General features: G+C 43.0%; 1 protein-coding gene across 8 annotated transcripts in view; it reads left to right on the forward strand.

The window, feature by feature from the left end:
* The window catches only part of LOC146520631 (protein Wiz-like), a 35,066-nt gene extending 12,287 nt beyond the window's left edge, over positions 1 to 22,779 (forward strand). For 4 of the 8 annotated variants that reach the window (XM_085158361.1, XM_085158360.1, XM_085158362.1 and 1 more), the window contains 12 exons: positions 68 to 505; positions 2,035 to 2,445; positions 4,387 to 4,536; positions 5,142 to 5,678; positions 5,759 to 6,214; positions 6,306 to 6,809; positions 8,585 to 9,160; positions 9,262 to 9,473; positions 17,200 to 17,497; positions 17,838 to 18,003; positions 18,449 to 18,820; positions 18,907 to 22,779. In XM_085158361.1, coding sequence (XP_085014487.1) covers positions 68 to 505; positions 2,035 to 2,445; positions 4,387 to 4,536; positions 5,142 to 5,678; positions 5,759 to 6,214; positions 6,306 to 6,809; positions 8,585 to 9,160; positions 9,262 to 9,473; positions 17,200 to 17,497; positions 17,838 to 18,003; positions 18,449 to 18,820; positions 18,907 to 18,916 — 4,130 coding nt within the window. In that variant the 3' untranslated portion in view covers positions 18,917 to 22,779. Of the gene's footprint in view, positions 1 to 67; positions 506 to 2,034; positions 2,446 to 4,386; positions 4,537 to 5,141; positions 5,679 to 5,758; positions 6,215 to 6,305; positions 6,810 to 8,584; positions 9,161 to 9,261; positions 13,225 to 13,544; positions 17,498 to 17,837 lie in introns of those variants that run through there. The other 4 variants (XM_085158363.1, XM_085158364.1, XM_085158365.1 and 1 more) reach the window with 4 other exon arrangements.
* The last annotated feature ends 1,082 nt before the right edge of the window (positions 22,780 to 23,861 follow it).

Consider the following 23,861-nt stretch of genomic DNA (forward strand, 5'->3'; position numbering starts at 1 on the left):
ACATGCACTGCCTACTGTTTGAGTTAGATTTTATTTTAATCAAAAGTTCATTTTCTTTTCTTGATAGATGATGGCTCATCGCTGCAGAGTGCTCCATTACCGCTCCCCACCAAGAAGAGCGAAAAGGACGATGACAAGAAGGAAGCGGAAAAAGACGGGAAGGTTTTCTTTCTGAGGAGGAGCACCAGGGTCGCTGCCGCTCCTGTAGAAATTGACAGCGACGACGACGAAGACATTGACGAGGAACGTGTGCGACGTTTCCTGTCAGAGGGCGTCCTGGATGAAGACAAAGACGAGATTGATGAGGACACAGAGGCGCTGAAGAGCGTGGAGAGGAAATGCCCCTACTGCCCCGATCGATTTCATAATGGAATTGGGCTTGCCAATCACGTGAGAGGCCACCTGAACCGTGTGGGCGTCAGCTACAACGTGCGTCACTTCATATCCCCGGAGGAAGTCAACGCGATTGAGAAGAAGTTTTCTTATCAGAAGAAGAAAAAAAAAGGTCAGCACCCTGTCGCATGTGTTTCTTAGACTATGTAGATGTCTTTGCAGATTTGGAACCCTGTCTTTTTATTGTGTTTGGAGTAAAACATCTTTACAATGAAGACTCTGATATAGGCTATCATATCTCACTTTAATACCCTTTTTTTACATTATACAAGTTTTTACATTTTTTTCATATTTTTCTCCGTTTAATTTTTTGTTGATGTGATGAACACTTTGAGAAATGTATATTGAATTTCTATAATATAACGCAGTGGTTTATAACCTACCGGTTAGTTCTTTGGCTTACACTATGTCCACATATTTATGGCTATTTTTGTAGCTGATGTTTGCAGATGTTCATGTAGCTAATCTGATAAATTTACATGTCAGCCACTCGTAACCTTGCTTCAACTGTTCACCTCAAAACTGAGAGAAGTTAAAACTTAGAGGGCCAAGTTTTCATAACCCTAACCCAACTCTAACCCTGTATGAACATTTTTTGTGTGTTAGTTTTCTTTGTTCTGGGATTGCCAAGACTCGGAAGAACAATTCAATAATTGGCTAGTGTTAGGGTCATATCACCAATGATGACTTAAACCTCCGAAAGTTAACCTGCATGTCTCTTCCTGTGTTTTCTTTGTTTACGGTTTTTGGTTTAGTTCAAGTTAGAATTCAAGTTTATTTATAAAGCACTTTTAAAACAACATCTGTTGACCAAAGTACTGTACAATAAAAATAGTCAAGGCAAAAGACATAAAATAGGATAAAGGTAGAAGGGAATAGAATTATAGAATGATAATAAATAAAAACAATAGTAACAGGCTCATACTGATTTAAAAATGGGTCTTTAGATGGGTTTTAAAAGTATCCAGTGTTGTGGAGGTCCTGATATGCAGAGGCAAAGTGTTCCACAATTTAGGCGCAGTCACCACAAATGCCTGGTCTCCTCTGTGTTTTAATCTGGACCTTGGGACAACTAGGAACATTTGGTCCGCAGACTTCAAAGATCTTGCAGGTGTATACCAGGTTAGTAGATCAGAATTACATTTTAATAAATGCAATCCGACTTTCACTTTTTATAGAGACTCTTTACCTTCATATTCTGCTTATTAACAAGCAGAAAGCAGACGCCAGAAAGTTTAATCTTTGAACTGCATATTCATATGCAGATATCTGTTCCTACAGATAAGTCCAACAACAACCCAACAGTTAGTGGAGGCATGAGAGATTTCACTTGAGACCACCCAGATAGGGGTGCTAAAGGAAAGTTCAGTACACTAATGAATAAAATTCATCTCTTGAGAGCCATAATTATTCAAAGTTTCATGGCAGTTATTTTTGGGGTCGGCTTGACCAAAGTGGTAACTCAGCAAATGACCAACAGACCAACACACCAGCATTGTGGTGTGTGGGTTTTTAAAAGGAAAAGTTGTTCCATCAATTTGTGGGGGTCAAAATAAAACAAACAAACAAAAGGTTGGGAACCATTGGCATGACATGCCTTACTTTACATTCAATCATTTGCATTGCTTCTTTCCCCTGTAGTTGCCAACTTTGACCCGGACACTTTCAGCGTGATGCACTGCGAGTTCTGTAGTGCTGGCTTCGATACCCGGGCTGGCCTGTCGAGCCACGCTCGGGCTCACCTCCGTGACTTCGGCATCACTAACTGGGATGTTACCATCTCCCCGATCCACATCTTGAGGGAGCTGTTCTCCAGCAGGCCTGACCTCGTAATCCCCACGGCTCCCCCTCGGAGTTCTGGCTCTCCAGTGGAGGAAGACGAGGACGATGATGAAGACGAGAGAGACCTAGAGGATGAAGGGGAGGGAATTGTTAAAGTAAAGCTGGAGGAGGAGACAAGCGAAAGGACCCTGAGTGCTGCTGTTTCTGATGTGCTGCCTTCAGCATCTCCCCAATCCTGGAAGAAGCGGGATGGAGCAGAAGAGTGTAAAGGTGAGTTTCTATTATTGGTCCATCTTTAAAAATGGGAATGTGATAAACAGACCTTACTTATTGGTTGTGTGATTAATCTGCTGGCTGCTGATGGCTCTGATGGGTCACTACCTTGTCCACGTTTGAAGTTTGAGCTTGGCTCTCTGTTGCCTCATAAAACCAAGATAGAAGGAGATAATGATAAAGCAGTTAGAAATGTGTTTTGAAGTTACTGCCTGTCCTCGGTGGGAAGTACTGGAGTCAGGTGGCTGCTGAGAAAAATCAGCCTTTGCGCGAGTGTGTGTGTGTGTGTGTGTATGAGGGAGAGAGCTGGAAAGAGTGAGAGAATCCCTGATGCCCATGGTTGATGTGGCACTCGGTGCATTTATCCCAACCTCCGCCTCCACTCGATTGGTCACGCCTTAGCTTAGCGGTGCATATGGGGGCAAAATGGCTGCTTCCACCTCCCCGCAGACCCAAACAATAGCGGAAAAACTGTCTGGCTTCAGCTGCCGGGAGTCCGATGCACTGCGGTTGCGGACCGGTGAGTACCGCGCGCCGTAATTCCCGTGCACCGCGTGCCCTCGGATCGCGCGGCGGCTTCTTCCCACTGCACGTCTGGCGCCGCATCTTCTGTCACAATGTAGCCAGATAACAGCCATTAAAAAGAAAGAAAGAGAGAAAGAAAGAAAAACTCTTTATCACGTTGGAGACCGCGTAAAGAAAATGAGTGTCGCGTGCAGGTAGCCTGTGACACGCATGTCAGAAGCTCATAAAGCGGGTCATTGTTATTGTTTCGGGTTTCCTGATTTTGCACGCGGGGATAGATTGTGTGCATTTTGGCTGTTGTGATACTATTGTTGCAGTTTGTTTTTTTCTTTTCAATACATATATATGTGAGTGTGTGTGTCTGTGTGCTTTCCCCCCTCTATTATACACGTATCGAATGACGTCCAGTATTTCCAATGCTGCAGGATCTCTAAAATTACCTACAGTTGCCCAATCCTCGCCATTTTACTTTGCTTTGATTTTTGATAGAGGACACGCTGTGCCTTCAAGTGCATGCTTTTGTGCATGTCTCTTTTTTTCTCCCCCTACAATAAACTGACCGCGAGAATAGTCGGGAAACGTGGTAACTTTGTTGACCCAAAGTAGCAGCAGTTAGTAACCGGTAATCTTATTGCAACTTATCCGGATCAACCAAGTATAATGGAAGTATCACTTTTACTTGGAAGTGTCGGGTTGCTCACTCTCTCTCCGCCCGAACGGGCACAAAGTTAGCGTTTGCCACTTTGCCTCCGATCTTAGAAATTAGCCCTGTGATTATTTGGCGTTGTCTTTAGCATAATAAACGGTGTTATAACGCTGCGTTCCGGGGTGTCACATCGCTGCTCTTTTACAGTCAAGAGATGAACTGACAAGCGCAGAGCCGCCCACCAGACAAAAAGCATTGTCTGTCTCCACGTCTCTTTTGATTTACCGATTTGTCGCAGAAAATGGCACTTTTGTCCCAGGAATGTCTGACTGCGGGGAACCAAGACTGTCGCGTTTGTTTCATACTGTAGTGCAGTTATTACTTTTTTTGTTTTGTTCTTTGGCTTTTTTTTTTTTTTTGACAGGGATTCATTACTTGAATTGTTTTTATGCATATTTCCCCCACAGAATGCATTACAACGCGCTGCTGTAACAAGGAGGGAGAAAATAACAGGGCATTGAGCTCACAGGACTGAGCTGATTTTTCAGCTCACAGCCTGATTCTTTTCTTCTTTTATCCACATATACATGCATTTAATGCGTGCATATGCGTTTGATGCAGTTTATTTATTTATTTCCCCCAATGTATAATTAGCTTTGAGATGCATCCCTCAGACTGCTATTTAATGTGATTTGTCATGACATTCATCACTTAGCCTAATTACTGTGGATTTTCTGCACTTAACACGGATACGGTTGTGTTTTTAGGCGATGACGAGGAGGGAGCAGAGGAAGAAGATGAGGAGGAGCTGCAGCAGCTATCAGCCCTGGACGGTTTGAGCTCAAGCCCCGGGAAAACGGGGCCGCGCGGCGTGAACACGGACAGCTGCTCTCCTGGGGAGGATGCAGACACCGCGGGTGAGGCAGGAATGTGGGAATGCTGACCTCAGAGTGTTTACAGGGGATTGGATTTGCTACAGCCAAGCCTCATCATAGCTGTCAGTGGGAAAACTGTAGTGGTAACAGAGATGCTACAAGGGAGGGGGTTATCACAAGGGAAATCCTGAGAGGAAGACAAATCTTTTAGGGGGTAATTAGAGCACCCCTAGTACTGTGTAACGTGTATTCTGGGATATCTGTGGTCTCTAGAATAACCCGAGCCACCTGCTGCTGGTTTTAAAACTGGGGTGGCTGTCGCTCAGGAAGTAGAGCAGGCTGTCTGCTAATCTGAAGGTTGGTGGTTCAATCCCTGACTGCTCCAGTCTGCATGCCAAAGTATCCTTGGGGAAGATACTGAACCCTAGGACCTGGTTCATCAGAGTGTGAATGTTAGATTATGATGAATGTGTGTGTGTGTGAATAAGGCTCGTAGTATAGACGCTTTGTATGCAGAGTAGAAAAACACTATGTAAGTGCTCAAGCTGCCTAAAAACAGATGTCATCTGTAGTGGTTTGAAACATTTATAACATTTGTAAGACACAGCTTTTTACCCAGTCTTATGCCGTCTTTCACACTTGTGCAGACAACAACTTGAAGTGTGAGGTGTGCGAAGCTCAGTTTGAGACGAAGCGCGGGCTCTCCATCCACGCCCGCTCTCACTTGCGCCAGCTGGGCATCACCGTTTCAGACGGCAGTGGGACCTCCATTGAGCTCCTCCGCCGGATTGCCAAGGAGCGCAAAATAAGCTCGTCTCTTCAGGAGCCACTCGTAGTTGAGAGCCCCTCCCCGTCCGTTGCCCCAAAAGATGAGGACATGGACTTAGACGAGAAACCCATCCCTCTGTCCCTCTTGGCCAAAGCAGCGAAAGCAGTGCCACTCTCGTCCTCCTCTACACCTTCTCCGGGCGCCTCTCCGGCTCCGGCTCACTCCGGCTCCCCTTCCTCGGTAGTGAAGAAAGCCCCCATTTCCTCTCTACTACCTGTGTCTTCCCCCTTGCGCTCTCCTGAGCACAAGGCAGGGGGCATGAAAAACTTGACCTCTAACCTCTCCGGCTCAGCAACCATTTCAACAGCCAAACCCCTCTGGGCGCCAGAGGAGAATGATGCTCCTCTTAACCTCAGTAAGTGTCGCTGTCCTAGCTGATGACTGTTTTATCTTTTCATTGCTTCATGTTTAGTCATTTCTTTCTTCTGTTCATAGCACTGGAGGTTGACCCCAACAAAGACATTGTTTGTCAGCTGTGCGGTGCCTGGTTTGAAACCCGGAAAGGCTTATCCAGCCATGCTCGAGCTCACCTGCGGCACTTTGGGGTGGAGTACTCGGAATCCAAGGGGTCTCCCATCAGCCTCCTGAACCGGCTCATCGACACGGATGACTTTAAGCACAAAGCCAGTGCATTGCAGCTCGACAACCACACAGAGCCACGGAGCCTCGCCCCCACTACGCTCTCCTCCTCAAAGCCATCCTTGCTGACACTCTCCTCCTCTTCCTCTTCATCACTCCTCTACAAGGTGACCACGACCGGGAGTGGATCAACATCCAAAGCTACCTCTTCCTCTGCCTCATCTATACTTGGCCCACCTGCCAAGCGTCTCAAGTCCTCTTCCATGCAGGTCTTCCGCCTCAGTAGTGGGGAACTCATGGCCCTTCCACACAGTGAGTGTTGTAGTATCCATGAAATTAGACGATTTATAGAAGCATAATGCTTTCTCTGTTTAACGCAAGGTCAAACCTTCTCGCCCCTAAGGTGAACCTCCAAAGGAGATAGGCTGTGAATTCTGTGGGGAATATTTTGAGAATCGCAAAGGGCTGTCTAGCCACGCTCGCTCTCACCTGCGTCAGATGGGCATTACCGAGTGGTCCGTCAACGGCTCTCCGATCGACACCCTGAGGGAGATCATCACGAGACGGGGCCTGCCTTGCGCCCTCCCGCTAAAACCTCTCAAAACCCCACCGCCATCTTCTCCAGGACCACCTCGTTCCCCTCTTTCGGTGTCCTCTTCTCCTTCAGCTACTCTCCTCAGTCGCCTGCCCTTCGCCTTCGCCCGCCCCTCCAGTCCTCAGCCCGCCGTGTCCAAGTCGAGCTCGGCTCCACCAACGCCTTCTAGCGGGCTGATTCTCAAGCTGAAGCCTGAGCCGGTGCAGGTAGAGGTCACCACGCCTGGAGCTGTCGGGAGATCTGGAGGGTTTTCAGCGGAGTCTCTCAACTCTAGCTGGAGGAGCTCTGACAGTGTGTTTCCTCTCAACTTAGGTATTTGAATCCTGTTTTGTCTTCAGTGCTTATTTAACAATTGTTAAGGAATAATTTATAGATAGGGGAAATCCCTTTCAAATGTACTGGCATGTCTAGTTTGTATTCATTAATCATTTATTATTGTTTGCTTCACCGACTGAATTAACCTCAGTTTAGTCAGGAGCATTTTTTAAGACAATCAGCGGCTACTTGATGCAAGCCAAGCACAATCTGTGTAAATAACAGCATAAAACCACAAAGTGTTTTTTCTGATTTTAGTTCTTTGTACAAATTATTAAAAAAAACAAACATTTTAAAAGTTTAATGATTAACTTTTGGACTAAGGCATGCAGGCTGTTTTCCCCCTTTTTGAGAATATGTGGTAAGTTTTACAAAGCATAGACTGTATATAAAAGATGGTCTTAGCCACTGCGCTACAACCCATTATTTGGCAATGTCCTTTTTTGAAGCCTCAACTTCAGCATCTTTGTGTGATGGCAAATATGTGTGATGGCACTGGTTGCTCATGGGCTAACCACTTTTCAGTCAAATTTTATAGCAAATCTTGATTTGCAGTGGTCCCTCATTTATCGCAGGAGTTACGTTCTAAAAATAACCCACGATAAGTGAAATCCGCGATGTAGCCAACTTTATTTTTTACAATTATTATAGATGTTTTCTCAGACAGGCATGAACATTTTTCCACACTTTTCTCTCTTGTTTAAACAATCTCGAAGTTCAAACCTTCGTAAAAAAATAAGTCCAGTATTATAGAATGAAACCAAAGATCAAACCTTGCTTCCAGGTCCAGAACATGGGAATAGAGCAGCTGCGAGAGAATTTAACATTAATGAATCAATGGTACGGAAGTAGAGGAAATAAGAAGAATGAGTTGAGTAAAGTTTGACTTATCTGACTGTTTGGTTTCGCTTAATGCGCCTCATAATGCAATGTGCCTTATGGTCCAAAAAATACGCTAACTTCTACCTTCCTTTAGCATGTCCAGAAGTCCAACTTTTTGTGTGATGGTTAGCATCTTCCTCTGCCTTTTGGATGCTACCGCAGGTGCCTTTGACGGTGCAAAACGTTTCGTCGACATTGTTGTGTTTGTTGGAGAGAAAACTTACAAACATACAGTACAGCACTTCAGAGTCACACTGCTAGCGATGGAAGATTTATGTAAATTTGACTGAACGCATTCGGTACTGTACAGGAGGGACGGTACGGAGGAGATTGACTGACAGTGGTCTACAGCCAATCAGGACGCAGAACAAAATGCGCTGTAAAAAAAAGAAAAAAAGAAAAAGCATGCAAAATTGCACAAAGTAAATCCGCAAAAACAGCGAGGCCGCGAAAAGTGAACTGCGTTATAGTGAGGGACCACTGTATTGTCCTTTTAGACGATGGTTTACAAAATTAACATCATGTTTTAGTCACTAAAACTGCACTACTAGTCACTTTTGCCCATAAACGGATCAGGAAAGTGTTTGCTGAGGTCATAGTTAAAGTGAGCCGTGGGTCATGCCCATAGGCTTCCATATAACCTTATGTCCCCCTACTGGTCATTAGAAAAATTACAAGTTTAAGACATCTGGCAGTTACTTCCACCTTTTACATACAGTCTGTCTTACAGATTAGAGTAGGACAAGTCTTCTCGTGTATCTCAGGTAATGCTAAACAAACAATGCATGTAAATGTAGTGTATTCCTGGGAAAAATAACTGCATTTGGTAGTCGTGTGTGATCCACTGTATGTGATAACAGAGTGCACATTTTCACCTGGTATCTCTTTAGCCATGGCCCATGAGGTGGAGCCTACGAGGGATATCCGTTGCGAGTTCTGCGGGGAATATTTTGAGAATCGCAAAGGCCTTTCTAGCCACGCCCGCTCCCACCTGCGACAGATGGGCATCACAGAGTGGTCTGTCAATGGTTCGCCCATCGACACTCTGAGGGAGGTTATGCACAAGAGAGGGGTGGGTGGCTCCTCGCAGTCAGACCAAGGAGTGAAGAAAGAGTCCAGCCAAGGAGCGAACAGTCCCTCCTGGGAGAGCACAGGGGGCGCCAGCGGTTCCGAGGGTTTGGGCGCTTCAGGTTACCAGTCCTCCAAATTCCGTAAATCTCCTCTCAGCTTGCTGCAGTCAGGGTCAAGGCTCCATAAGCAGGGTTTGGGGTCTGTGGGCCCATCTGCTACCCCATCTGCAGGGAAGTTTTTCAGGATGTCCCCACTGGGGAAAAGGCCTCTGTCTGAGGAGGCCCAGTCAGTGGAGACTGCGCACTCATCTCCACATCAGCTTAAGACTTTCTCATCCCTTCCACATGATTTCTCCTTCAAAAGAAAACCTTCCCCAGACAAGCATGCACACCAGGGTAAGATGCAGTTTTTCTCCACTTGCCCTGAACTTCATCTGATACCGATCATTATCCGCTAAGAAAAGGTCTTCTCTTTACTCCTTCCCTGTATTTTTCAGATCCCAGTTGTGAGCTGTGCGGCTTCTTCTTTGAGAACCGTAAGGCTTTAGCCAGCCACGCGCGAGCCCACCTGAGGCAGTTTGGCGTGACCGAGTGGTGTGTAAATGGATCCCCTATCGAGACGCTTAGCGCTTGGATGCGTAGCAGGCCGCAAAAGGTGTTGGAGATGCACCGCAGCTACATGCAGGGTAACCGCACCACCCTAAAGAAGGTGAGGAGTGGCAGTCAGTCTTTGGTAACGCATTTCAGCCGAATAACTCAGATCAGTGCAGCAAGCCGAGCCGCTTGGTCTTATTTTAAGCCTGTGATACTTCAAAGCCCGTTGTGACTGCTGTGAACATTTGATTTTAAAACAAAAAAACTGGGAGTTGTAAGCGGAGGAGCCCGCGCCTCAGACAAAAGTGTCACAGCTATGCAGCGAGAGATCATAACCCACTGTGCTACTTTCCTGACACGCTCACTTTCCTCTCAGTGTCTTTGAATAGGCGTCATGCTCGGAGATCTAACGAGCCCCAGCTGGTGGCACGACAGACATTTTGTGTCACGGAAAGCCTCAGACGTGTAGTCTCGCAGCTTTGAGCCTTACTGTAGATCCTGTGTCTTTTACACCAAGCAAAAATCACTGTGGGGACAGATGCCAGAACAACTCAGCTATTGACTTGATAGTTGCCATAGTAACCAGGGTGCCTGGCAGCTTATGTTTCATCTTCAGATAAATTATGGCGTGCAGTTGATAGAAGAAAATGTATGTTTTTTTCCCCTTTTTTTCCCTCCCCGCCTGAATTAGTTTCTGGTGCATTTGCGTCACTGTCACACCTTTTCCCTGAGTGGTGATGTGACACACATACAAAATAGATTACCTTTTAAATGTCCTTGTAATCATATTAATTTTTCATACAGACGTAGTCAAACCAACCTCGCTGTAGGATTTGATTGGCCTAAGTAATGACTGATGTCATGGTTAAAAAGGGTGTAATAATATAAATACCATTAATATTATTAGTGAGCTAATAAACCTGGGCAACTGTTTGACCTTTTCAGTGGAAAGGGCGTGTCGCTTTTATTTCCTATTGCTTAATATGTTTGACATAAAGAACAGTTTATTATACCGTGACATCTTTGAATTAGGGGGAGATTTTATCCACTTATAAAAATCCACAGGGAAAAACACCCCATTAATGTTATCTTGAAGCTAATAGTGACTAGCAAAAACATGTCTTTATATACTACATTAAGTTTACAGTCATAAATGGGTTCAATGCTTTAACAACACAAAGAATACGAAAAATGAAAACGGTAAAAGAAAATGGAAAATAGATGCAGTGATGTATTGAAACATGCAAACATTCATGAGGCAAAATCAGAATTTGTACAATTCTAACAAGCATCAGTATAAATATTTAAGTAATATTTAGACAGCTTTCTTGTCAAGTAGTCTTCAGGAATAATTCTCCAGGCTTCTTGAAGGACATTCAAAGCTCTTCTTTGGATGTTTCTGCCTTTCCTTCTGTTCTCTGTCAAAATGATCCCACACTCCTTCAGTAATGTTGAGGTCCGGGCTCTGGGGAGGCCAATCCATGACTGATGGTGTTCTGTTTTGGATTTTCCAGGTATACTTAGTATGACTGTGGCATAGCAAAATGAAGCCTCCACTACTTCTTCCATATATATTAATGTTAATTTGAACAAAAAAAAGATTCATCAGTCTTATCAGACTGATTTTTGTTCAGAGTCTTGTGTAATTTGGCATAACATCAGCTTTTTTCCATTTCCCTTCCTTAAGAATGGCTTCTTGACAGCCACCCTTCCACTGAGAGCATTTCTGATGAGCCGTCAGTGAACAGTAGATGGATCAATTAAAAGTCCAGATGCATCTCTCAAGTCATGTGTCATCCCTTTGCTGGATTTTTCTGTTTCACATGACTTTGAGATACTCTTCATCTGCTCTACTTTTAAAAAAATGAGTCATTGCACACTACGACAAGACCACTTTACAAAATTGCAAGAAGGTCTGGCTCCTTAGAAACAAAACATAAAGAAAGGAGTAGTGGCTCAAGACACACATCACTGTAGGTAGACATTAAATGCATGAACCACAGCACTCAGACTTTCCTTAAAGTCTTAAAGTGGAGTAAATATGGCTATTTGTAAGCAGGTATAGACTTCATATCGGAAAGGTATGGCCTGTGTCTTATTTGTCCGTTTCATCTTTTGTTCCGTCTCTCAGTTTGCGATCATTGCCGCTGGCTGTAATGGGGGTCACTGCCCCCGATGCTTCTGTTAACACTGGCACCAGAAATTCAGTATTTGTCTGGTTCTACACTTTACTGGTATGATATGTTGGAATGATTCTAACCAGAATCACAGGAAAAAAAACCCTAAACAGTATTGGTGTCATCAACCTAGTGAGCCTGGACTGCCTTGGATGAAGAAATACCGCATTAGCACACGTTTTGAACGGCCACATTCGGACAGCTTTTGTGATGATAGCTCTTTTTTATAGACATGTAGACCAACACATTTTGACCAGATAGTAAGGCCAATATAACTTATATAAGTAAGTTTGCTGATCCAGGCACTATTTGGGATAATTGATCTAATTTGAGCTGTTTTGGCAAAATGTTTTGCCACTAGTCAGTCGGCAGTATTGCCCTTTGGGCGATAAAGAGGCCTTTCTAACACTTTCTGTAGCGAGCTAAACCTGTCTGTCCTTGATTGAGAGATCAGTCGCTCGTCCTTGGAGATCTTTTCGGCTCGGCTGCGTACACAGCATGACAGGTTTCCAATGATTTAAGTCAGGGGACCATAAGAGCCCCATCAAAGCCTTCAGTGTTTCTTCAAGTACATCATCGTGGATTTTAAGGTCTGCTTGGGCCAACTGTGCCGTCGCAGAAGTCGCCTCTTTAGTCTCAGTGTCTCAGCTGTGTGACATTTAAAGCTGGAGATTTGTTGATATTTTGGGGAATGATTCTTAGATTTTCTTCATAGTATATGTGCTGTTTTCTTAGGTAAATTTTGGGTAGACTACTCTTCTAAAAGAGGAAGTTTGACATCATTAAAATGTATTTTCTGAGGTTGTATTTATTTACAAAAACTTTGTATCTGTACACTATAGCAAACAGTGTGTATTCTTTGAGACTAGATGACACAAGTGAAGAGTGGATCTGCACATATCCAGCTTTATTGTCTGTTTTACTGTAAATGGGAGCATACTTCCCAACAAGAACAGTGAGGTATATGAATCAGAACCTGAAACTAGCAATTTAGGCGGTAAACTCATTAGAAAAGCGTTTAATGAGCTTATAGATCAAGGGTCATTTTCTCAATAGACTTTTATACATTCTGACTTACAATCATTATGCAGCTGCACATTCCTTCAGCGCCTATTCAAAATGCAGGTTTATGGTACTTTCCCATTTGCTTGACTTTTCAGACCCAGAGGCCGTGTCTCTTCAGTATATTTAGCTAAAAGCTAGTTAGCTAGTTAGTTTCACTGGGGTCATGCGCCAGAGCATATCTTGGCTAGTACCTGCCACACAAACACATAGACACAATCGCAGCACATACTTAGCACATTAAATGGAATCACATTATTATTTGTTTTAATTATATTTACCTATAAATATTTAAAGGTAAGTGCACTGGAATATTTAGCCAGGTTTTTAGACAGGTTTTTACAGGAAACAAACAAATTAACAACAAATTTAAGTACTGCAGAAATAGATTTAGGTAGTACATGAGTAATTTAAAGTATTCCATAACTTAAGGTATTTTATAGGAAAGAAGACAAATAGTTCTGTAAGTTCTTTAAGGTCTTTTATAACTGCAGAATGTCTTGGTAGGTTTGCAGAAAAGCATAATATTTCGCCATCTTGCATTGATTGCTGTGCTTTTCAACATCTGGGTGATATTATGGAGAGTCTTGGCATTGCCTAACTTCCAGGTATTTTACAGGAAAAATGGTAAATGGCCTCCATTTGTATAGCGCTGTACTTAGTCCCTAAGGACCCCAAAGCGCTTCACACTACATTCAGTCATTCACCCATTCACACACTGGTGATGGCAAGCTACATTGTAGCCACAGCTGCCCTGCGGCACAGACAGAGGCAAGGCTGCCGGACACTGGCGCCACCGGGCCCTCTGACCACCACCAAACATGGGGTTAGTATCTTGCCCAAGGACATTTGGCATGTAGCCAAGAGGCAGCCTGGGATCGAACCACCGACCTTCTGATTAGTGGCTGACCTGCTCTGCCACCTGAGCTACATCCACCCCGAGAGAGACGCTCCTTTTCTTTAAAAGCTATGTTCTAACAGTGGTTTAATTCACCCATAACAGGACCCTCACCCCGAAACACACAGCTTATGTACGATGTAAGTTTGGGAAATATTCCTCCAAAAGTTGATTCTGTTCATCTGGACGTAGCGTTTTGTGGGAGAAACGTTTCGTCACTCATCCAAGGGACTTCTTCAGTCTCAGCTGACTGCAGGTTTCCCCAATCTTATAAACAGTACATTTGCATAATGACTGAAACCAGCCCACTGAAGGAACAATGGGCTGGGAGGTCAGTTCCTTAATCTTAATTATGCAAATTCTCATGACCATTGATCAACAACCACTGACCAAAACCCACTGATCAAAGCCCACTGATCAATGGCCACGAGTACCATTCACAGAGAGTTGGGGAATGGCTGCAATCACAGCATTGTAAGATGGCGAAAGATGTACCCTTAGGCCCCCTCCTCGATTCAGAGATGGTCTTTCCCTTTTCACGTAAATGGCCTCCTTGACTCTGCGCTCAAAACAGCGTTCCTCCCTGTCCAAGATGTGAACATCCTCATCATTGAAAGAGTGTCCACTGGCCTGTAGGTGTAAATAGACTGCAGAGTCCTGGCCTGACGAGGTAGCTCTTCTGTGTTGTGCCATCTGCTTCGCCAGAGTTTGTTTGGTTTCCCCAATATATAAATCCTGGCAATCCTCCTGGCACTTAACAGCATACACTATGTTACTCTGTTTGTGTCGGGGGACCAATTTTTGGCGCAGCGTGTTTTGGGGTGTAAAAGCCACAGAGACCCGGTGTTTAGAAAAAATGCGTCTCAGCTGCTCTGATACTCCTGACACATATGGGATCACTACAGGTTTTCGCTTGGGCAGTGGTTGTCCTTCTCTCCTGAATCGGCTGGAGCTTTCTTTTGGCACCTTCCCAGCTTTGACAAAAGTCCAGCTGGGATAACCACATTTACTCAGGGCCTTCTTGATGTGCTGTTCTTCTGCCTCCCTGGCCGCTGTGTCTGTGGGGATGGTGTTCGCTCTGTGTTGTAGCGCTATGATGACACCCAGTTTGTGCTCCAGTGGATGATGAGAGTCGAACCTTAAATACTGATACGTATGTGTAGGTTTACGGTACACGTCAGCTTTGATCAGTGGGTTTTGATCAGTGGTTGTTGATCAATGGTCATGAGAATTTGCATAATTAAGATTAAGGAACTGACCTCCCAGCCCATTGTTCCTTCAGTGGGCTGGTTTCAGTCATTATGCAAATGTACTGTTTATAAGATTGGGGAAACCTGCAGTCAGCTGAGACTGAAGAAGTCCCTTGAATGAGTGACGAAACGTTTCTCCCACAAAACGCTACGCCCAGATGAACAGAATCAACTTTTGGAGATCTACTTACCTGGATGATTGAGCATGCATCAAGATGGGGAAATATTGTTTCTCCAAAATTGCAATAAATTTGCACACCACTTTAAATTACTTATGCGGTACTTAAATGTAATTACATTACATTACAATTTGTTTTCTTTTCTGTAAAATACCTTAGGTTATGCTATGCTTAAAATTACTCATGTACTACCTATAATTGCATACGTAGTACTGAAATGTACTTACTGGTATGATTATTTAATTTCTTCCTGTAAAAACCTGACTTGTTACCACATTATTCTGCCGTTCCTGCCTTTAAGGAATTTGTAGGTAAATATTGTTACATTGTACTTTCAAATAAAATACACTGAAATAAAATTTTATTGCAGGGGAATTACACCCTTAGTCACGCGCTGTGTTATAAAGTGTTAACCTTTTTGCTGGTCTCCAAAACAACAATGGCTAGGGTTGTGGTTTTCACTGATGGTTGAAACTCCATCAGTGAGTTTTAAGTGTTGCCAATATCTGCAGTTATCCATGTTAATAGAGCGAGTCTGATGCTCAGCTCAGCTATAGGTCCCCGTTATTTGATGCATAGGTGTCAGTAGAAGCCCAAATTAGGTCCCCATATGTCGGCAGATCTTTTGCCTTCCTTATTAATCACATTTTTTCATCCATTTGCTTTGTAAAGCTCATTGGAGGGTCTGTTAATTTCTAAGTGCTTTTATTTTAATCAGACTTCTAATTAGTGTTTTATACATGACGGGTGTGAGAGAAAGGTCAGCAGGGACAGCTGGATATATAGTGTGTAATACGGTAATTTTAAAATAAGTAGAGAGAATCTTTTCTGTTACAGCTGCCTAATTCATTAACACAGCTAGATTGGTTGTAGTTAGATGCACTGTCCAGACTGTAATTATTGTAATTTTGTGCATGATTACACATTTTTTGCATAAGTGCTGAAAGAACTAGGTGGGAGATAAAACCCTTTTAACATGTAGTGCTCAGATTTTAAGGGCTTAAACATTCTGTACAAAAGTCTTGAGCCACCCCCTCATTTCTATATATCTTGCTTCCAAGGAGTCCAGTAGTTCTCCAGGCTTTCTGAAGGTCTTTGAACATTTCTTTGTTGACCAGCTCGAGGGATGAACCAGTGTGTCTACAGATAATGGACAACTTAGCAAAGAACCAACTAGCCTGTTGCAAAAAACAAAATTTTCCCCATTATTTAACTGAATCTATTAAAAATGTCAAAGATTACACAGTTTGAGAGACATAAAATAGTATTTTTGTACCAACAAGGTACAAGGTGTGTTCTTAAATTGATTAAACTGGACAACTGGGGGACAAATGTAGTGGGCCTTAAAAACAACCTATAGCTGAAGTCCAACAAAGACCTGACACTGAGAGGTGGATCAGCCAGTGGTTCTGGGAATCTTGTTAGAATTGATGTAATTATAAATGCAGAAAAGTACAAATAGAGTTTGAGCCACCCTACAATACTGTAAAGTGGAAAGTGTCAGAACTGGACAAAATTGAGCACAGGACTTGTCAGATTATGAAGAGACAAAGTCAGTATTAATCTAAATGTCACCTCATACCTCTCAGACACAGGTGATCATCTTTTAACTAACTTTGTGCTGATTAACAGCTGCTGAGAACAATTTGTGTCCAGGTACTTATGAACCCCACTAATATGGGTGCTGTGTACTTGAAAGGGGCTAATTACAGCACAGTTCTCCTTATAGCAATATAAACTTAATCTACTGAAAAAAGATACACAGATCATGATGATATAAACCCACTTAAATTAAAGAAAGCGAAGATAAAACAACAAAAATTATAGTAGTTTAAATACTCTCTGCACTAAATAGGAGGCTAATGCTAGTTCCTGGCTAGCTTAAATTAGCAAGTCAGTCCCAGCACCGAGCCAGGAAATTGTTGGCAGATATCCTCCCCAAAATGACTTAAAAAAAAGTCACATAATTTTTTAATTAGTAAGTAATGAGCTTTAGAGGAACTGGTGGTAGATTTTGTTACCTTTGGATAGAGCCAGCCTAACTAACCGTTTTTCTACTTTTTTGCTTGAAACTAAGCTAACTCTAGCTTCCAAGTTACATATTTACTCTGTTCATATGCCTTATTGGTATATAGGAAGAAATTCAAAGTCTTATCTGGGTTCTTATTTACTTTTGTTAATGTGCCAGTGTTTCTGTTTACATGGTAACAAGTATACCAGGACTACTTTTTGTAATTTACTGCTGATAAGATCACTCATTTTTTCCATGTTCCAGAAGAGCAGCTCACTGCTCACTGCGGATTCTGATCATATCCTCCCCATCTCATCGCAGAAGGCTTCCTCTTCCTCCTCCTCTCAGTGGTCTTCTTCTTTGGCTGTCAGCCTGGTGCGTCCACTGAGCCACGAGGTCAGCCAGGGCTCTTCCAAGACTGCAGAGGAAGAAACTGGTACCAACTTCCAGGGTGCTCCCATCAGGGCTGGTCGCAGCAGTCCCAGTCTCTCGCGGCTCGGCAGCGGCCACCCGCTTCAAGCACAGGTGGCTCGCAGTGAGCTCAATGTCCGCCTGCCTAGAGGTACGTGAGGATAGAGCATATGTCTTGGCTCTCAATCACATAGGTGCATACATATACAATGTATTATATATTCTCAAAAAATCTGTTGTTAATACTGGCATTAACAAGCCCTTGACAGGCGAAATTACCCTAATTTTTCCCTTTTTTCAGTCAATGTTTAACCATTTAGCCCTTGTTAAGGAAATATTACAATGTTATACATCTTTTAGGTTTAGGCAGAAAACTGAACCCCTTTTGACTTTAAATGTCTGAATTGCCTCTAAGCTATACTGACATTGAAGCATTTTGGTGCAGCTCTACTTTGCACCAACCTTGTTTGTTACCTCCTCCTCTTGCTCAGGTTTTGAGCGTCGGCCGTTGAAGCACCCATCTTGCCCGGACGGAACAGAGAGGGATAGCGGCCCTCCTAAGCCCCCGCGCACAGGCACCATCCCCGCCCTGGTGCCCAAACCACCCTCCTACCCGCTGGTCAAAGTGGTGGGCAAGTTCTACACCCTGAAGTGCCGGTATATGAAACTTGTGTCTTGGGATATAGCTTTCCAGGACCCAGGAAAAACTGTTCAGGGCTCTTAGCATTAGAAATTTGGAGACTGTAGCATTAATAGGACTGTCTGCCTATGTTTTAAATAGTCTGTTAATCCCCCAAGCAGCAATCCCTGTTCCCACGCCCTGTCGAGCAGTACTCCACTTTTAGTTGCTAATGCACTATATTGAGAAGAGCGAACCATTTGGGATTTTCAGGGAACATGAATGAGCGCTTAAGTTCTGATATAGCTGCAGCACAAGTGGCAGAATGGGCCGCCCCTGAGAGACAGAGAATCTGGCTTAGCGGCATCGGATTGTGTTTTATCTCTTTGTGTTAGAGCATAAGTAGTTGCATTCATTTTACTGCGTATCGGTAACGCCGTAAGTGATAATTTCCAGCCTAAAAAGTGTGTTTTTGTTCATCAGATTCTGTGAGGTCGAGTTCCACGGTCCGCTGTCGGTGCAGGAGGACTGGATCAGACACCTCCAGCAGCACATTCTCAAGATGAACTACAACAAGCCCGCTGCTGCCAAAGCAACAGCCACCGAACCACCTGCCCTAGCTGACGATCCTGTGCCGCTCCAGGCCTCTGTCCCAGCCTCCACCTCTACCTCCAGAACCACCTCTACCGCACCGGCTCTCACTTCCACCTCAAACAGCAACACGACTCCCAAGAGCCGCTCCCCTTCGCCCACGGCCGAGTGCGCTCCTGCCATCACTGCCACAGAGATAGTTCAAGTCTCAGAGGAGCAGCCAACTCTAACTCCAACTCCTATTCCTCTCCCCACCCAGACAGCGTAAGCTCACATTCATCACCTGTACTCATTTTATTTCTTCCAGTTTCTACTTGTTCACCCGTTTCTGTCCTTTGGCCTTCACAAAGTGGTGTTTAGGAGGAGCATTCTCCCTCCCAAAGAGCCCTCTGAGCCCCAAGCACCTTTTGAAGCAGCTTTCTAGACTGTTACTAAGTCCCGTTGCCATGAGAACGAAGCTCCACTGGCTTATCTGCACACCAGGGATGGGTGATTACGGGAAATGTCCAAGGTTATAAGGAGAGATGGACTAATGTTTGTGTTTGCCTTGTTTATATTGAATGTTCAGATGTGGATCGTTACTGTACCTCTCTCATTCACTGGGCGATTTAGGGTTTAATATAACCCTTTATTAAACTTTAACACCTTGTCTACTACAACCTTCCCTCCAATCTTCTACTTATGAACAGCGCATTAAAAGACCTGTGAGATTTTGACCATTGCTTACCAGGATGTTGGTAGCTTTAACTTCTCACCCAAAGGTCCTGACTGAGATTAAGCGACAGTTCTAATCATGATAGTCTTGCGGTTCAGACTTTAAACATGTGATAACACTTAGTGTTAATAAAGGCACTTTTAATGTGGACACTCAGCACTTAATGATACAATTTGAATAGGTTAATATGATATAGGGATGCACCGATATATGGGCCTAACACTGATATTGGTTTATATTGGCCTCGTTGAACGATATCTGCTCATTGGCAAATAAGATGGGATTTACAGGAATCGGTGGCCTGTTGTGATTAAAGGGACACAGCATGGGAAAACCAGACTAAAGTCAGAATTTTTTTAAATTAAAAATTCAAACTGTGCCTGATCTTTGAAATATTGTGGTTTGAATTGACCACAGGTAAAAGATGGAAAACATTGCCAGCATCACCTAGGAGGCAAATTTTTCTGGTTGACTGGCTCAGCTGTGGGGTTTTCCCCCAAGTGCAATTTATTTTCAGTTTATCCATCAGAAAATGTTCAATAAACTAAATTTTTAGGCATAGTTTGAATAAATATTCCAGACAGTAAAGTTAAGGTAACAAATATTGGAAATATTGAAAAGTCAATTAATTAATATTTCTTTGTTCTCCTAGAACGGGGGTCTGCAACCATTACTGTCAAGAGAGACAGCTTTGAGCAATTTTTGTTCAAACCTATTTGAGGATTTTAATGAAACCTAAATTAAAAATGAAAGACACGAGTGAAGTATAAATTAGCATATCAACATTACTAGTAGGGTAAATAATTAAAATCTTTATCACGTGTGAGGTACCGGTGATCATCCTTACTTTAACTTTGCACTACAGTAATTCCTTGTGTTGCAACATTTATAAAAATTTTAGAACTACAATGAAAATTGATTACTATCGTTTTGCATTGCCAACAAAATGAAATAATTATTAAACACTGGAAAAAAATTCAATTAGTATGTGTTTACTTGAAATTAGACATAAAGCTATGCAGGCCACTGCTAGCGTTTTTGCAAATGAATCGCATTAGAAACCTTTTTGATAATAAAGTAACATCAACCAAACAGCTTTAAAATTAGTACAAGTAAAAATCCCCATTTTAAATTTAATGTTGACTAAAATCTAGTTTAGTAGGAGGCAGTGCTCCTTTTCCCCCTTCAGCTACAATCAACCATCTGATCTACAAACAATCACATTGATATCCGCTAATAAATACAAAATGTAAACTTGAGCTCACTGATATCAGCCAATTGAGCCTGCTATTTCCTGATAGATTTATAATATATCTATATTGTCTTTTATAACAACCAGTAAATGAAAATTAAACTAACGATGAGGTGTGAGAAACACCCTTCATGTTATGAATGTTATGAGTGTTGCACAGTTTGGCCACCAGAGGGCACTCTGCAACTTCACTGTTGGCTACAATGTATAGAATGCCACAAAAACAACAACCAGCTGATGCGATGAGTCAGGCAGGGCAAAGAAATAATTGCACATTCTAACAAATGTTACACAAATCTGCGTATGTTTCGTGCGTCTGAAAGCACAAAAATTTTCGCGTTTTTAAAGCACCAAATATCAGTACCGGTGTCAGTCTTAAAAATCCTGTATTGTTCATGCGTCAAATTTAAAAAATGTGTCATAGGAAGTGAGCAAAAGAACCACAGGTTTGCGACCCCTGTCCAAGAACAACAAAAACATCAACAAAATTAGATAAAATGTTACCTGTAAGGTCCTGGAGTCAGTGCATCCCTAATGCGGATTGACAAAGACACATTCCGACTGACTGAAGGAACAAAAAGTGGAAGCACACCCAAAAAGGGAAACTCTTTACTCTATGAAGTAATACTCTCCCCAAAATACATGTTTCGCTTGAATGTAGCTTAAAGCACCTGTCAAAACCTTAAACGCACACATTCATACTCAAATCAAACACAGGCCCTGTACTACAAATCAGGTAACAGTTTTATCTTTCACGATGTTACCACTCCACAGCCTGCTGTTTTCAACAGATAGGGCTGCAGTTGCTTTTTAATCTTGGAGACGTGAGGCCACAGTGTTCAAGGTTACACATCTCCATTCACAGTGTTGCCATTTTCTACCTGCCTTTTCAATGTAACCCAAATTATTTATTTATTATGTTGCTTCTGAATGTGGTAAGCTAGGTCATTTAAAAGCTAGAGTATAACTTAGGAATGTTTTTGAAAATAGGCCGGCGGTGCGCTTTTATGCCAGCGCGTTCGTTTGTATGTCGGTGTACATACAGAGCAAATGTGCATTTGTTTCCCCATTTTAAAAGAGAAAGAGAGAGAGACAGACGTAAACGCGCTCGATACAGAGACACCTCATTAAGGTCAAAACGAACTAAATGTGGGAGCCTGTCTGGACTTACATGCATCCATCGTCTTGTTAGGATGTGCCAAAGAGCCTGTTTACTTCCCTGTCTTGCCTCTGTAAAAGCTGTTTACATTGGACCTGATGGTGGAGGAAACTCTGCACAGCTACCGGGTTTCCCCAGGGCCCCCCACGCAGAACAATGGACTGAACCAATGGTGGATCCCCCAGTTTTAAAGACTCGGGCTGCTGAAGCGGCTTCTCGTTTCCATGGGGGTTAGATTTTTCCAATTAAACGTGTACACAAGCCAAACTTGATTACAAAGCAGGGCTCTGGAGAACCGTCAGCCCTCAGTCCAAATGCAGAAACGCAGTCAACTTCGGCCTCCTGAGGATCGGAGGTCTGTAGTCTCTCTCATATCAACCTTGAACCGAAGCAGTAACTCAAAGGGTCCATGTAGGCGGGCAACCTTTTAGAGTTTGTTCCAGTGTTGCCCATGCTTGAAACATGACTGTTTGATCCAAACGATACCCTTAACCCTTTTATGGAGTATAGATGCATACTATATACAGTAACTACATGTACTTAAGAAACTGTTGATGCTAGTAGAGCCGTCTGCAGTTCTATTAGCGAGGTAGTTTAAAAATTAAGTGATCTTAATTCCTCTATTGTGATTTGATTTCAACATTTGATGCTATGTATTTTTTATTGCTCTGTGCATTTCTGTATTTGCAGTCCTGCAAGGTGAATCTTAGAGTATTTTTTATTTTATCTGTTAGTCTCTCCAAGCTGAAACTTTTGGTGCTGGCGAGTGCGTTGTAGGTCGGGAGCTGGTTGAGTGACTGAACGCGAGGAAGACCTTTTAATATGATTGTCACGTCCTGGTATCAAAAGGACTCTAATAAGCGGGCCTTAAAGGGGACCATTTTGCAAGGTGAGATATAATTCTTCCTGTCTGCATTCACAGAGTAATAGACACTGTTGCCTCCTGCAGGTTTGTGGCTGCACTGCTGCGTGAGGTGTGAATTGGAGACCGGTGCATTATTAGTTCCCTTTTAAGATCACCCGATTAAGCCTCAGCTGGTGTAACTGGCTGTTTTGTGTGTGCGCGTGTGTGTGTGCGTGTGTGTGAGTGTGCGTGTGTGTGAGTGTTAATAAAAAAAGATAGATGACGATGTTAACTGAGAAGAAAAAGATGCAGTCAAGAAAAGAACTGTACTGTACACGAAGGGTTAAGTTTTAAGTAAATCAACTCCAGAACAAACAATAAATGTGATTTCAGTTTCAGACATCGAATCTTTGTCTTTATTGTTACGTTGTTGCGTCACACGGCGGTGATGTTCGACGGCTGTGTCCAAAGCCTTTGGTTAATTGTTTTATCAAACCGCTAGGGGGAGCTAGAATACAAACTCCAGTTTGCATTCATTTGAAGCAGGTTTGGCATGCACCCCAGCTGTAGGTGGCAGGAGGGAATAATTGTTAGCAGTGTTTAAATGATCTCTGTCTAAATCACAGAGCGTAAATAACAAAACAGCAAAGTTACTTGAGAACGGTGATCAGGATCGAAATGCCACGGCTTCAGCAGGCGTCGATACACAGCCTTCAATTTTCATTCTTACCCCTGGAAAACAACTAAAACTGAACACTGAGCTGCTCTGCTGGTTTTGATCATGACAGCTTACAGAAGGGAAATCGAGCAAAGTGAAAAGGGGAAGCGGACACATTTGTGCATACTCTAATTTCTCCATCATACATGGGACCGATGTTAATAAAAAGAAAAAAGCTATAACACAATATAATGAAAACTATCCACTTCTTCAGATTAATGTCAACACATGACATACGACGTGTCCTCAAAAAAAAAAAAAAAAAACTAAACCAAAATGCAAAAGCAGCGTGTAAAAAGCTCCTGATCCAGCTGCCTGTACAATCAGCTTTAGCAGTGAGAATTTGAAGTAGTTGTTTTCTGTATGACTTTATGAGTCTCTCACATCACAGTGAAGGAATTTTGTTTACGGGTTTGCAGGAATTCATTTATTGATAGCTGTCTTAAGATCCTACTCAGGTCGACTTTGACTGGACCATTGCAGCACTAAGCTTCTTTTCTTTTTCAGCCACTTTATTATAGATTTGCCGCTGTGCTCAGGATCAGTTTCCTGTTCCATGACTTTGTTTTGGCCCAGTTTTAGCTGTTATTTGACTCCAGATTACTTTGGTGTACCGA

The sequence above is a fragment of the Neolamprologus multifasciatus genome, chromosome 4 (assembly GCF_963576455.1).
Source record: "Neolamprologus multifasciatus chromosome 4, fNeoMul1.2, whole genome shotgun sequence".
Taxonomy (NCBI): domain Eukaryota; kingdom Metazoa; phylum Chordata; class Actinopteri; order Cichliformes; family Cichlidae; genus Neolamprologus; species Neolamprologus multifasciatus.